This window comes from Rissa tridactyla, chromosome 3 (assembly GCF_028500815.1).
Source record: "Rissa tridactyla isolate bRisTri1 chromosome 3, bRisTri1.patW.cur.20221130, whole genome shotgun sequence".
NCBI classification, from domain to species: domain Eukaryota; kingdom Metazoa; phylum Chordata; class Aves; order Charadriiformes; family Laridae; genus Rissa; species Rissa tridactyla.
This window is the reverse complement of record NC_071468.1, coordinates 94370514-94386571: the sequence shown is the minus strand read 5'-3', so window position 1 is coordinate 94386571 and position 16058 is coordinate 94370514. Positions and strand designations below refer to the sequence as shown.

Below are 16058 nucleotides of genomic sequence, written 5' to 3'. Positions count from 1 at the left end.
AAAAATAAAGCAAGCTAGAATCGAGCTGACAAAAAGGATGTTCCTGGTGAACAGACTCGACAGAATACTCAGCACAGAAAAAGGGACCTGATACAAAATGGAGAAAGGGGAGACTAGAGACATGGTACTTAAGAGGGGGAAAGCGTAGAGGCGCGCAGCCTTGGGCAGAGACCAGCCTGGGCTATGCCTTCTGCCGGTGCTTTGTGTCCAACTCACAGAGCAGCCCCGGGATCCAACTCTGCCTCCCTCAGAGCCTCACACCGCCTCAGCAGGAGGGAAAAAGCACCAGCCTCTTCATTGTAAGGCCTCTGCTGCCCACAATGCTTTCTTACAGACAGAAACGCGTACTCTTGGAGAAAGTTCAGAGGGCAAATTAATGCTGTGGCTGTGCCCATTCAATCAAGAAGCTGTAACAGCTTTTTTTTTTTTTATGCTTCCAGCACCGGCCTGGAGAAAGAGAGGCCTGCCCCAAGGCCACAGGGCCACCTAATACCACCGGCGCTGGCAGATCACTCGGCTGTGTATTTTGGGGTATTTACCACCTGTGGGTTGCCACATGGAGAGGCACAGACTACCAGATACCCCACAGTCCGGGGGTAAAATAATTCCTCTAAGCAGCAGAAGGCACAGATCCACCTTGCCGCCGCCAAGTCTCGGCTGACCACACCAAGGGCAGTTGTGCTACTGCCGCCACGTTCTAAGGAGCCCCAGGACAGGGGCAGGGCTTCCTGACCGGGGTTCCCCAGTCGGGGCAAGGCAAAGACGGGCGGGTTTTTGGCCAGCAGCGCCCGAGGGCAGCTGCACCATCCCTCACAGCTTTGAGACTACAACAGCGAGCCCCGGGGCTACGCAAAGGAGCCTCGACGCCCCAGCCGCCGCGCGGGGCACGGGGGCAGGAACCACGCTGCTGCCCGGGAACACCCTCCGACGGCTCGCGGGCTCCGTGCCCGGCGCCGCCCTGGGCGCACAGGCCCCGCCGCCCGCCCCACAGCCCGGACCCGCCGCCGTCCCCGAGGCTGCCCCTCCGGCGGCCCCGCCCCCTCCGCTCAGGTGCGGCGTCTCGCGCCCGGCCCCGCCCTTCCCCGGGCGCTACCTGGAGGGCGGGCTCACCCGCCGGCGGATGGATACCACCTGCCCTCTCCAGGTGACCCTTACCCCTAGGCCATCTCTCCCTCTCTGCAGTGCCCAAGCCACCTCAGGGTGGAGCCGCCTACCCGTTGGAAAGGGAAGGGCGACATGGCGGCGCGGCGTTAGGACCCGGCGGACTATTTTCTTCAGCCGCAGCGGAGGTGGGCGTGCGCGCGAGAAGGGGATGGGCGGATGCGTCTGCGGCCGTAAGTAGTTCCGGTTGAGGAAGTCGGCGCTGGCGGCAGCCGGTTCCCGTGGCTGCGCCAGGGCCGGAGCGCCGCGTCCCGAGCGCTGCCGAGCCCGACCCGCTGCCGCCGCCCCCCGCTGTCGCCGCCATGGCCACCCGCTCCTGCCGGGAGAAGGCGCAGAAGCAGAACGAGCAGCACCAGGCCATCCTAGCCAAGCTGTTGCGGGAGGAGGACAACAAGTACTGCGCGGACTGCGAGGCCAAGGGTACGGCGGGGCGGGCGCGGGGGAGGCGAGCGGCCGGGCCAGGTGTGTCCGCCCGCGGACGCCTCGGCGGGGTCCCCGCTGGGGCCGGGAGGCCGGCGGCGAGGCCCGGGGAGGGGAAGGGAAGAAGGGAGGGCGCCGCCCCGCCACCCCGCCCCGCTTCCACGTCCGCAGCGGCGGCGACCGGCCCCCTCCCGAAACGGGGCCTGGAGGGGCGGCAGCGGGGATCGGGGCGGGCCGGGGGGAGCGGCGGTGGCAGGAGAGCACGTAACCTGTGATTTCCTTGTGAGGCGATTTCAGCTTCTCCACCCGGCGTTACCCTGAGGTCGGGACCCCCCCATGCATCTGAGGCTGGGTGCCATGGCTGGCCCAGCCCTTTCCTGAAGTTTCAGCGCCGCTCCCCGCGCTGCCAGGTGTGGATCGGGAGAGGGATGTGGCACTGGGCCTTCGGGAAGGCGCTGGCCCGCCACAGGGGCAGGCGCCGCCGCATGAGTTGGTTGTGGAGCCTCCAAAGCGATGCCCTTCGGTGTCGAGCCAGTCACGGCAGGGCTCCTCCAGTCTGGGTGTCTGTGTCCGGTTAAACGTGCCACAGATCTCGCTTTGGTGATGAATGAAACTTTAAAGATTACATCGCTGTCAAATCTTACCTCCCTTCAGTCTAATACTTTTATTCGGCGCAGAGGTAGATATGTATTTACATTTGTGTTTACCTTGGGTTCTGTGGCTTTGAAATGGAAAAATGTAGCGCCTCCCTCTTTCATCTAGCATCGATTCATTTAAGACGTTACCCTAAATGAGATGATTGCACAGTAAGTTATTGTTTTAAGTATAATACTTCCTGAGTAATGATGAGGTATTTGTAGTGTATGATTATCTCCAGAACTGCCTTGCTCAGTCCTTTTCCACCTCAGCTGGAGGTTAAGTATGGTGAGATACTTTGAACAACCATTTTCCTTTCCAGTCCGTGCATGCTGCGTTTTTCGCCATAGACATAAATTGTGCAGTGCCTTGCACAATGCTGTTGTTTGATAAATGTCGTGATTTGGGCTGGGCTGTCCACTAAAACAAACAACAGATGCTCTCTTTTACTTCTCTCCCCTTCAAACCAGGACAATACATCAGAAACACAGAAAGACTTTATTTTCCTAGTATAAAAAGACTTTATTTTCCTAGTATATAACTCCAAGAAGTATATAAGGTGGATTACATCAAGGATTATAGATCTTTGTATTTTGGAAATAACTCTTCTTAATAATTTTCTAGCACAGCTGTTTTGGCACCTAGACTTCTGGTTACTGTGTAAAAGACTTGTTGTAACTGGTGGTCTTCTGCTTCTGCAAAAATCATGCTTGTGTGTTTTGTGCGTTATTGGCACTTGAGACTTCCACGCTGGATGCTGCTCTGAGTTGCTTGCTGATGGAATTCCATATGTGTGTTCTTCCATAGTGTAGGCCTCAGAGCTGGGTTGCTCAAGATCAGAGTCTGGAATTCTCCAACTAATTTTTGTCCTGTCTTCTGAGTTCTCTCTTTCTAACCATCACTTGTTCAAAGTATCATTTTTAAGTCTCCATAGTCCTTGCTGCTTGGTATCTTTTGCCACTTCAGTTCAGCAATGCTGACACTTTCAGCTTCTTCCTTCTTGTATTTGTGTAATGTATATGAGTATCTTTATCCAGTATTGTTTTCTTTCATACTTTCATACCTCTCTTCTGTCACAAGAGCTTTCTTCCATGAGTTCAAACTTTGATGTACCTTGAGTTTGTTTTTTTCCTGTTTGTGTTCTGGAGGAGCTACCAACCTCTTGACCAGACTGTCTTCTGCTAGTACCTGTAATTCAGTTGCCATCTTTCTAATAAATTATTTTACGTAGCTACCTTACTGAAATCTGACTGTACTTCCAAAGGCCTCTCTGATTTCTCTTTTGCTCAACGCCACTTCTCCCTCGCTGTCTCTCTGTATGCCAGAGTCATGGCTTGCTGTCACCCTGTCCCCCAGGAAAGCTGACATGAAAATACTGTGTGATGCAATGTGAGCTTACAATACTGAGGAAAATATTTTTTTTTATTATTCTCTTTCTCCCTTCAATTTGCACTTGCCTCATCCTCTTCTGGCAATTCTTATTTTAGATCTTGTATTGTATTAGCTTTGTAGTGCCATCTGCCTTTGCCTGTATTCCTGTAGTTAAGTGTGTGGTTTTCCTATAGTTGGAGGGGCGAGAGTGTGGAATGATAAATTTATTTTAGTTTCAGCTATTCTGCAGGCATTTAACTGAGAGATGGTCATATATGGACACTCTCTGTAGATTTCTTTCCTTAAGTTTAGGAAGCTTCCTTCTAGAAAGGACAGTTGTGTGAAAAATGTTGAGATGCCTCTGCTATACCCTGAAGTCTAGATGTCTGTATACTTCCAGAAGACATGTGGCTCAAAAACCCCACGATGAGTTGTTCAGTTAAATCCAGCTTGGCATGAGCACGTGGTGCCACTGTTGAACTCTTCCTTGTTTTTTTTATATATATATATGTATATTTGTTGAAACTTCATGTTGACCAAAAGAAGAGGAGAAGTGAAGGACACTTCTTTCAGTTGCAGCCAGCTGATTTTTCCTAATGTGTTTCACACTTAATCCGTGGCAGTTGAGTGCTAATGACTTGCTGATGTCTGGCAAAGTTGTAGTTTTGCTAGTCCTGGTATGCAGTGATGTCTGAGGCAGCAATTTTTAACGTGGCTCTATTAGCTAACCAGTGTGTGTGAGCTGTCTGCATGGCCTTCCGCAGACTGTGATGGTCTCCTTCACCTCTTGCGTCACTAACAGCATCCCTTTCATCTCTGGACATGTTTGTCATTGTAGTTTGGAGTTCTCCGTTGCCAGTTCCACTAGAGATTCTCTTCGTCATGTGTTCTGCAGACACGAACATGAAACCATTCATGACAAAATATTTAGGACTTCTGGTGTCAGTCCTAGTTCAGAACTTACGTTTTTCCTTTTGTTAATGTAATTGAGTCTTTTTTTTTTTTCCTCTTTCTTCCCCTTTAAAATGCAGTCCCCTTCAGTTTCTGTTACTTTCCTCTTTTGTGTGGGCTTTGCTCCTTTATCTGTCATTTTCCTTTTTATTGTTCAGTAGTATCTTCTGAATTCTGTTTTTTGCTTTCTTCCTGTTCACTTAATTGTTGGGTAACATTGTCTTCATGATTAACTCTGGTTGTGGTAAACAAGTTGCAGTTGTATCTTGGGTCTTGTTCTGGCAATACGTAAAACCACTGTTTTCAGTGTAGTCTTTCAGGTAGCTGGCATCAGCTTAAATTCAGCATGGGTTCTTAACTGAAGCTAAGAGGCTGTCATCACTAATTCCTTCCTCTCACTGTAAATGTTATAGTCTCTCTTAAACCTTAGGTATTATATTTACCCTAGGCTTCTGGTCGGATACTAACATCCAAGGGATGTTGAAATCCTGCAGACTGTACTTGTAAATCTGTTTTTACTGCTATCTTTTGAGGCACTGGGAGTTCTCAGGTAGCTAGATATCATTTAAAATCTTATAAATGTCCTTTTGACCCCAAAAAATTTCATGTGGTCATATTTGCATTTTTATCACTCATTGCTTTGATCATATCTACTGTAATGCTACTGTTGAACTCTTCCTTCATATCATTAAGGCTTCTCTGCTGGCCTTTACTTATCTCATCAAAAAGTTCGTCAGAATTTACTGCTGTCCTACTGCTGATTCACTCCTAAATTAATGAATTAGCTGTCCTTGCTCTCAGGATATGAGCACCCTCTGCATTGCTTGTGAGGAAGTTTCAAGCGTACACCTTTCCTATATTATTGCATGCTTGCTCTTGTGTGAGAATTAAAAAAAGCTACTTCTTGGTCTTCCTCAAGATAAACTTGCTATCATTAATAGTAGTCTTGTATCAAGAAAAAGCCATCTTTTGGTTTCTGGCCTACTTTTTCAAGTACGAGGTATGCAGATACACTAGAGAGCTTTGTTCTGGAAGCCTTTTGGAAGGTGGAGAATACAGCTGAGGACACATCTGCCAGAGTAAGCATTAAGCAATAATTAGGATTGCTGACTCTGGCAACAGTTTCTGGAAGTGCTTTTTATTCTGTATTTGCCTTTTAACTATAGAAATAGCTGCGATGAATCTGACTGTCGCTGCTCAAACATGTTGGAAACTACCTGCTGTAGGGCCATACTGTAGTTGCCGTGTGTCACTTTCAAACTGTAAGTTGTACAGCTGACAGAAAGACTAGATGACACCTCTGTGAAGAAGAAGCCTAAAAGTCAAAGGTTCTGGAACTGTCTTTGCAATCACTGAGATTTTTGGAAGAGTGAGGTGGTTGGGATGGTATTTGACAAGGCAGTGCTTGTGTGTGTACTGCCTGTTCTTTCCATCCCTGTCTGAACAGCCATCTACATGAGGCAGTAGATATCTTCCCAGTGTTATACTACTGGGAAGTAGTATACTACTGTTTCTAATATTTGTAGGAAATAGTAAGGCATGTTGGCAGTAGCTTAAGTCATCTTGAATTTCTGAAAGAGATAAGCGACTGGAATGCCTTTATGCTCCTTTTGTGTGTATAACTAGGTAAAGCTAGCAGGAATTGGAAGAATCTAGGAGAAGGAAATAGCTATAGATCTGTCCATCTATCTCCTGTGTACACTATGCTGAAAGCTGTTGTAAAGTACGTGGTTGAGTGTTTTTCCCCTTTCACTATAGGGGGCGAATATATGCACTTTTACTGTTGTTCCAGTGCTGATATTTGAATCTTTTAAGCAATAACACCTCTTAGAGATCTGTCAAATGGAGACAAAATAAAAAAATGTTAACTTCAGTCAGCAACCCTTTGACTATAGGGGCTATAACTTGCTATTTCTATGTACTTAGTACCTAGTTATAACATGCTGGAAGTCTCCTAGGCTTGTGTTATTGCTTGGCAGCAAGGCTGGTATTATTTGGGTGCTGATATTAAACACTACTGAAGATTGGAAGTTGGAGAGTGTGATGAAGGACAAAAAGAGATGCTTTTTCTTAGAAAGGGACAAGATATTCAGCAGTTTCAAAGGACAAGCTATCTAAGCAAGTAGGCCTGTAAAGTAAACTGAAGGCAATCAATCTTGGTCTAGTGTGACTGTTTCTGCAAATGTCAAATAAGATTCCAATTACTGTTCCTAACGATGTTTAAACAAAAGAGGTATGTTTGAAACCAGTGTGAATGTTCTCTAACATACCTTTTGTGTTTGTTATGCTTGCATTTGGATGTTGGCTTTAGTACAAATGGATTGACTTCTGAAATCTGCTTGTAAATTCATCTCTCTGTGAATAAGGCAATTACCCGAGTTGTCAACTGCTTTAGAGTTGGTTGTTTTTTTTTTTAACTAACAAAGCTAAAATAGCATAGTTGGAAGTTTGCCGACCTTTGTATAGACAGTTGCTGACGTCTTGGGCCTTCAGAGAAGGTGAATAAATTTCAGTATCAGAGGAGGCATTCTGTGTGACTTTCCCCCCCCACCCCGCCCAGTGTTTACTTACTTCATGCCTGGTAGTGCTTGAAGCCTGGTTAGATGATCTCTTACCAGAATCCTAGTACAAAGAGTCACGTTGATACTGTTGCTTGTTCAAACAGATTAAAATTGGTTAACTTTGATTATAATATTAATGAAAATATTTTTCAATATTTCTAGTTTTACTAGTATCCTTGGAGATCTGTATATGACTGAAGACTTGGTCTTCTCTGTCTGAAGAGTGGCAGGTGCAGGCTCTTAGGAGTGTGGGGAAAGACTGAACAGGAAGGATTGCTGTACTGAAATTCGTGTAGCCAGAACCCATTATTACAATTTTTGACTTCAAGTAAACCTGACTTTAACTTCCGTAACAACTTGCCAATCTCAAACACAAAGTCTCTTAGTGGGGGAGAAAAAACATCTAGTTTAAATTGAAATGGGCAAACTAGCTATCAAAACAAATCTGTAATATTCCAGATAGGTTTATTGCCGTTCAAACTCACTTTTTAGTTTGTAGACAGTTAAATCTTGCATATGATCTCTTCTGTGGCTGGAAGACCAGCTTAAATGTGCACAGACGTCACTCTTTGTGAAGCTGCTTTTGCTGCTTGCTTGTTTTGATGGCTGGTCTTCTCACTGTGTTGCTCTTGCCTGTATACTTTAATAAATAGCGTACTTCTTCCTCGGGAATTTACCTAAAGCAAATGGATAAGCCTCTATAGTCCACTGCCTTCAGCCTGTGCAAGGCCTCAGCTTTGGCCTCTGATTGTCAGTGTCGGAAAGCTTTGGGACAGCTCATCAACAGTATTAGCTTGCTGTAGGACAAGGCTGCTGTACCTCCTCAGGTGAAGACTGTCCCTGTCCTCCTCTTAAGGTGCAGAAATTGCTGAAGTAGGACACCAGGGAAAATGGAACAGTTGGATTATGTTGGAGGTCAGTTTCACACATCAGCTCAAGTGCAACTTCTAACCCTATGCTGAAATTGAAATACAGATTAGTAATCAACCAGTAGCTGATTATTGCTCTATGGGTATCTTGTACTGAAGAATATAGCTGCAAATACCAGATGTTGACATCAGGTTACTTGTATCAAGACATTGCTGGTGGTTCTCTGTGTGATTCTGTTGCAAGGTTGGTATAGCTACTGTGAGACCAGATTAGTAAAGATCATAGGCACATAACAGACTAGAATATGCATCAACATCTTCTGTTTGGTGAGCCTTTGCAATATCCTTCCACCAGGAATAATGAAGGCAAACTGCTTTGAGTCAGTGTGGGTCCTGCTTAAGCTTAGCAACTGGAATGATGTATCTTGACCTCTAATAATAGTAAGGAACCGTACCGCTAGAAATCCTAGTGATCATCTGTTATTTTTCTGGCCTCTTTGTCAAAGACCTTAAGGGACCAGAAATTCTGTTCAGTCTGTCTTGACGCTGTATCCCCAGTTGTTTTTCCTTTTTTTTTTTTTTTTGTCTGATTTGCTGCTACTAAGTAAAATTTCCGTGTCTGCCTGTTCTTGACACTGGTTGCATGGGACTGAATCTTTGTTAGGAATTAGTTGCTGTTGTGGCCCTGAGAGCTGCAATTAATTGTCTCACCTGAGAAAGGAGCTCTTCAGAAGACACCTCTCTTGTTGGGAGAGGAGGAATGTGGCAGCTTTAGTTTAAAACTTGTATGTGGGCAGGGTGTTGCAGTATTGGGTGACTCTGGTGGTGGTTTTTCTGCATGTAAGGAAGGGATTTGTTTCCATCTCCTGACTTTTATAGTACAGAAGAATGGTCTGAAAGAAGTCACAGGAAGCCTGTTTAGCCTGTAATAAAACAGGGCTGTCTTCAAATATAGGTTCCTGCTGTTGAAATTGTGTGCACAGCTTGAAGGCTTTTTACCGAAGTCCTTAAAACGGTGTTTGTGGGTGCAGTCTCCCTTCTTCAGGACTTAAGATGAGACCCAAAGTGGCATGATGTAGCTTTGAAGTTAGCACTGCTTTGACAGGAGGCTGGAGGTCCCTTTCAACCTAAATTTTTCTGTGACTGCTAATAAAAATATTTGTGGGACTTGGATTTTTTTTTTTTTACTATTATGTTGTAACTGTTTAGGTTCTGTGACGTAGATTATACAGATGCAGAAGTCCTTATGTCCTTAGTTTGCCAAGGCCTATACTTCTGAATGTAGGGCACCAATCTGAGCCGTTTCCTTTGTGTGGACCATAAAAGTGGGACAGTTCCTGAAAAGTGATTTTTGGTATTGATGAGACCATGTTATTGGCTTTTTGAAGTACAAGACACCCTAGTTCTTCTGGTCAGGGGCTACTGATGTGTGTCTCCTAATGGTACCTAAGCTGTGATTCTGACACTCCTTAGTGATGTGAAAAAGGTGCCACTGCAGGATGCTGTTGATAGCAGCTGTTGATCTTTGCTTTGTTCCTAAATCTCCTTTTGTGGAACTGAAACTGATGCTGTCTTATGAATCTGCCCTCTTTGGTCTGAACACTGTAAAGAAAGAACAGCTGTGCAGCAGCCTTAAGAAGTCCTTGTCAACAATACAGAAGAAGCAATTACGTATATGTATGTGATAAGTAGACTTTTAGGGAGGTACCTTTTTCTGGAGAGGTGACTCCCTCTTTAATATAGGATTATACTCCCTCTTCCTATAGGATTTAAGAGCCATTATCGGCCATTACTCAGGGAGTAGTCAGCACTTAATTTTGCTCAAGTGTCACATTCTTAGGACTGGATCACTAACATTCATTTGAGCATGATTCAGCTTTACATTAGGAATGTAGATGCTTTGTATTGTTTTCTTGTGGCCACAACTAAATTCCCCAAGACTTAATGACTTTGCCTTGTGAACAGGTAAAGTTATTCAGTGGTATCTTATTCTCGTGTTAGGCTCTTGAAGAGTAACACTACTGAATCCATGACTAGTTGAGTCCATCTTCACTGCACTGTCAACAACGAATTATTTTCAGATATCATAGGAGGGTAAAAATGAGTTAAGACTGAGCTGTGATTTTTATTGGCATCACAGAGTGGGATAGCTTGCGCAACTGGAGGATGGCAATGGATAGGCACAGGTGCTTTAGGAAGGGCGGGCTGGAATGATAATGATATGGGGAAGTTGCCATTTTCTGTAAGAGCAGCAGAGCTGCATGCAGCGTTGCCTAGAGATGGCTAATGAGCCAGTTGAGTGCTTATGGGTGATGTCATGGGGTATCTGCTTCAGACCACCTAATCAGGAATGAGGCCTTCCTCAGACAGCTCAAGCCTAACATTCACAGACCCTGGTGCACATGGGGTTGAAACAAACTGATATTTGCTGGAGGGACAGCACAGCAGGGAACAAGCAATCTAGGGGGCTTCTGGTATGCATTGATGACCACTTATCAACATAAGTGGTTGAGGACAAAGGAAGATGCTCAGATGGGCCTGATGGGCCAGTTGCTTACAAACAAGGAAGGCTGAGGATGTAAAGGCTAGGAATTGTCTTAGCTGCAGTGACTGTGAGATGGAAGAGTTCAGGATCTGAAGAGGGAACGAAGTGGAGTAGAATCAAAACCAAAATCTTCAGGAGAGAAGACTCTCTTCTGTTCAGGGATCTTCTTGAAAGAACCATTTGGGAGATGGTTCTAGTGAATAGAGAGGTCCAGGAAAGCTGGTTGATTATTTTTTTTTTTCTCCAAGGGCCACTCCTTTAACCTCTAGTGTGGCACGTCCTGATGAGCAGTAAATTGCACAAAGGCAGCAAGGGGCCTGCTTAAATGAACAAGGAGCTCCTGACAAAACTCAGACATATAAAGGAAGCATATAAGAGGTGGAAGCAGAGACAGATGACCTGCAGGGAACATGGAGACACAGTCCTCCAAGCACACGAGGATGCATTTAGGTAGGAAGGACAATGTCCATGTGGAGTTGAATCTGATAAAGGATATGTGAATGGTAACAAGAAGGGCTTTGACAGATAATCAGCAGCAAAAAGAAGACTGAAGAAAATGTGGACCTGCTGGTAAATGAAGCAGGGGACCTGGTGATAAGGGATGTGGAAAAGGCTGGGGAGTTCCATGCCTTCTTCACCTTGGCCTTTACTAGTCAGGCTTGCCTTCAGGAATTCCAGATCCCTGACACCTGACAGTCTGGTGCAAGGAGGGCTTACTGTCAGTAGTAGAGGAGGATCAGGTTTGGGAGTGCTTACAGAAACCGGTTGTATGCAAGTCTTTGATGGGATTTACCTGTCACTTTGGGGCCACTCATAGTAACTGTAAGGTCATGGTGACTAGGGGAAGGTCTTGAGGACTGGAAGACTATCTCTGAAAAATGGACAAACAGAAAGTGCATGGAGTTTAACAAAGGGAAATGCAAAGCCCTACCCCTAGGGAGGGGTGCTGGGGGTACAGAAGAGGTGCTGGGGGTCTTGGGGATCAGAAGCTGGTCATGAGCCAGTAATGCACCCTTGCCATAAAGAAGGCCAACAATATCTTGGACTGAATTTCAGGAAGAGCATTGTCAGTGGCTGGAGGGGGTGATCCTTCTCCTCTCCTTGGCACTGGTGAGACTGCATCTGTAGTACTGTTTCCAGTTCTGGGCTCCACAGGACAAGAGAAGCATGGACAGACTGGAGCAAATCCAGCAAAGAGGTGCTAAAATGAAGAGGTTGGTATCTGATATAGAAGGAGAGGGTGAGAGAGCTGGGATTGCTTAGCCTGGAGGAGAGAAGGCTGTTGGGGAGATCTTATCAATGTGTATAAATACCTGGTGACAGGGAGCAAAAATGAGAGAGGCAGGCTTGTCTGTAGTGTCCATTGATGGGACCAAGAGGCAATGAGCACAAATTGAAACACAGGAAATTCCACTGAAACATAAGAATAAACTTTTTTTTTTACTCTAGGAGAGGTTGAATATTGGAGAGAGGCTGTGGAGTCCGTGACCCTGGAGATACTCAACACCTGACTGGAAACAGCTCTAAGCAACCTGCTGTAGTTTGCTCTGAGCAGGAGGGTCTAGCCTAGAGGATCTTCAGGGACCCCTTCTAATCTCAGCTACTTCAGATCCAATTCAGCTGTTGTATCACTTATGAGCTGGTATGGAGTCCCAATGCAGATACCACCTAAGTTTTTATTTTTCCAGTGTAAGCACCTGCCTACGTAGATAAAAAGTAGATTCTTTGTTTAAAGTTGAGGTCCATTATGAGAAAGAAAAGTGATTAAACAGCAGTAAATACAGACTGTAGTAGAGTTTTGACTTTTCTTGAAATAGCCAATATAGAAACCGTGCTGTGGTTTGTGCATCCAGAGGTAAAAAGGACAAAATCTGGCCATTTGAAGCAAGTAAGAATTGAGGGACTACATAGAAAGGTTACTGATGCCTTTTGACTGAAGTGCTGGGAGAATACCTTCACAAGTTAAGCTGCCTCTTAGAGCTGGTACAGAGTTGCTTAGAACTGGAGTCTCTTGTGTCAGAAATCTCCCTGTATCTTAAAACTGCTGGTGGAGCTCTGTGTTATTACTACAAATGATATCCCTCGGAAGACTGGGGCAAAACAAACTACTACAGGTTCCTGTTCTCCTCCCATCCTGACCTCTTATCTGATCAATGTCTGCTGAGAGCTTGAGCAATGTTACTCTTTTTTTCATTTTTCTTTTGAATTGCTTCACAAAAAGCCATTCACACAAAACTTTAATTTTCTTTGTGAAAGAATGGATACCTATTTCATATTCATCTTTGTTTACAGTAGACTCTGATTACATGGAATAACACTAACCCTTATTTATCCTCCACTCTCTTGTCTTAATCACTCGTAGCTTTCCAGTAGGTGATAAATGTATATGTCTGAGTATATACTGTCACGGAGTTCCTGCTTGGCTTTACAATACTTGACCCAGTCTGGAGAACCTGAGTTCCTGCTTTGTTTCCACCTTATCCAAAATACTTATGAGTAGATCCAGAGGAGCTAGATGCTTTTGTGTTCTGGTGTGGGAAAGTAACGGAAGATTGGTGAGGAGGATTGTAAACATGCTCAAGTGACTTGCAGCTGAGGTGTAGAAAAACGCACACATCATACTGATCATTGTTTAGTCTTGTGTGCTTGACAAGTAGAACAGCTGTGTTTAGATAACATAGGCCTGTGGTAGACTCAGAGGCACCCTATTGAACATGCTTGAGATTCCTGCCCTGCTGTTGGAAAGATCAAAGCACAGTGGTAAACCATGTCAGCTTGAATCCCTGATACACAGGCGAGAACAGCAGGTTCAGTAATGCTCTCTATCGAGGACTGAGCTCTGCGGTGCCTGCTTTCCTGCTTGCGTGCCTCTACCTGGGTGCTGGTTCAGAGATGCCCCTGTTCATGAGGTATGGAGATTAAATTTACTCTTCGCATTTCATCTGTGGTTTTGTGGTTGTTCCTGCATCCTGCTTATGTTGACTCACACATACGGGCTCACTGCCTGAGGAACCTGGAGGTTCAGAGAACATCCTAGTCCTGCAAGTCTGCGGTAAATGTGGATATGGAGAGCGCTGATTCTGTAGCTTACAAAGATGGTGACAAGTTTTATGGGGGAATTGAAAACTGCACAGGTCAATGTACTGCCTGTCTCCGTAAACCTAGACTGTCAGTTGCCCCCTCTCTCTTGAGGGAAATTATTTACTTCCATTAGACCATGGAGGAAAAAGAGGTAGAGATTGTAGCTCAGTCCCTGTTGGAGCAGAGCTGTGGACAGCCATGTGTGATACTTGAAGAGGCAATGTTGCCAAGCAACTAACTTTGCAGCTGTGATTTGGTAGAAGAGCAGTTCTGTTTCTCAAAGCTATGCCTGGCTGTGATTTTGTGTAAGAAAATTAATATATTGATAGGAGTAGGGAACTGTCCCTCTTGCATGGATGAGGAAAGGAATATGATATTCCATGTTTGGCTATTGATTGCCATACCCATTTTGTGTACTACCTCCTTTTTAAGGAGGAGGGAACAAGAGTCTGTAATGCAATTTTACTGAAGTGCTTGAATGAAAATGGATAAAGCTTAGTAGTACAGGACTTCATTAGTAGGATTAAAGGCAGTAGTAGTCCTATAGAAATTTCTGCAAAACAAGATGGATGTGATTCATTGTGTGTAACCTACTATTTTTGAATGCAACTGAACTTGCAGGTGGATTCAAAACATGTCAGTGAGTGGCAGCTGGGACTGAGTGATCATTTTAAATAATCTTCTTGCAATGTGTGTTCAGGTGTCATTTGGGTTTAAATTTGCCATTCAGAACAATTTCTAGAAACAACCAGTGATCAATAAGCAACAATGCTTTTAAGTATAGGGACTGATTTTCCCATTGGGGTATATACCCAGGGGATATTTGTTCCGTTGCCTGTTATCTGTAGATAAAGGCAAAAACATCCCTTTCTTCAAACATGGAAAATGTCATACTTAATGTTCACCCTTTGCAGCTTCAGCAGAAATGTGCTCGTGCATTTGAGCTCCCCTCCTAAGCAGTCATTAAATGGAAGAGACACGCCAATAACACGTTCAGTATAGGCTTTTTGATCTTTGTTCTCATTGCCAAGTGATACTTAGGTGGGTTATTCTCAACTTTAAATGTACTGAATTGCTGCATTTGGTCTGGCTGGGATGGAGTTGACATCCCCATAGCAGCCCTCATAGTGCTGTGCTTTGTATCTGTAGCTAGAAGGGTGTTGATAACACAGCAGTGTTGTGGCTGTTGCTGAGCGGTGCTCCCACAGCATCAAGGCTGTCTCTCCAGCCTCCCCACAAAGGCCACTAGGCTGGGGGTGGGCAAGAGGCTGGGAGGGGACATAGCCAGGACAGCTGACCCAAACTGACCAAAGTGATATTCTATACCATATATATAATGTGCACAGCAATAAAAGCTAAGAGAAAGGGGCGTGAGGGAACACTTTTTGCCAAGGTGTGTGTTTTCCGCTGTAACCGCTATGCGTATTGAGGCCCTGCTTCCCAGGATGTGGCTAGGCATTGCTTGCTGATGTGAAGTAGAGAATACATCTTTGTTTTCTTTTGCTTTGGCGCGTGGCCTTTGCTTTTCTTTATTAAACTGCTTTTATCTTGACCCATGAGTCTTTTCATCTTATTGTCTCCCCCTTGGTGGGCATGTGGTGGCTGGCCAAGGTTAACCCACTGCAAGTGCTGAGGGTTTCTTGTGTTTGAAGTAAAAAGTAGCAGTTATTCCCCTTAATAAAGATTGTGAAGCCTTGGTTTACTTTTCTTAGTATTATGCAGCCCATAGCAAACAGCCTCTGAAAGAAGTGATGCTAAATGCCCCTTCCCACTTGTCTTGTTCACTGCAGTTTCTATGGGGTTTGGGTGTTTGTGGAGTTCCTGTTTAAAAAGGCTACTCTAAAAATATGTTAATACAGCAAAAAGATTCTATCAAGTGTTTGGTCTTAAAAGAGACTTTAAAAAATAAAACAGATACAAGATCACATACTAGAGGATCCTGCAGACTTTTGGGAGTACGTTTTGAGAATTGATACTTCTCAAACAATGTTAATTCCACTCTGAAAACTTAAAATTCTGTATTCCAGACTAAATGCAGCTCAGTACTTTGGTATTGTATTCAATTTGTCTTCCTAGTTTCTGAAGAAAATGATACTTTGAGGAAAAAATATTGCACAGCCACAACTTCTTTTCTTACGACCACAGGAGGTAGCAATCATTTTCGAAAAGTAACTTTCAAAGAAAAGGAGAGTAGAGGTTTTTTTTGTGTAACACAAATCTAGTTAAAGCAACTATGAAGAACACTACTTAAAAGTAAATTTGTTTCTTCCTTTCCCAGTCAAATGTAGCTGATATAATGATACATGATGTCTGAATGTTGATGAGGATCAACACTCCAGCGTTGATGGTCACGCTGGAGTGCTTAATTGTGTTAATTTGAATTAGATTTAATTTAGTGTCATCTCAGAGGAGACCACCATAGTTTTAGGAAGCGAGAAGATGCCTTTAGAAAAATTCAAAGCA

The 16058-nt window shown here is 44.6% G+C and overlaps 1 protein-coding gene across 2 annotated transcripts in view; it reads left to right on the top strand.

Moving 5' to 3' along the window:
* Nucleotides 1-1332: 1332 nt before the first annotated feature.
* SMAP1 (small ArfGAP 1) overlaps nt 1333-16058 on the top strand; it is a 100294-nt gene continuing 85568 nt past the window's right edge. For both annotated transcript variants that reach the window (XM_054195118.1, XM_054195117.1), the window contains exon 1: nt 1333-1581. In XM_054195118.1, coding sequence (XP_054051093.1) covers nt 1464-1581 — 118 coding nt within the window. In that variant the 5' untranslated portion in view covers nt 1333-1463. The remainder of the gene's footprint in view (nt 1582-16058) is intronic.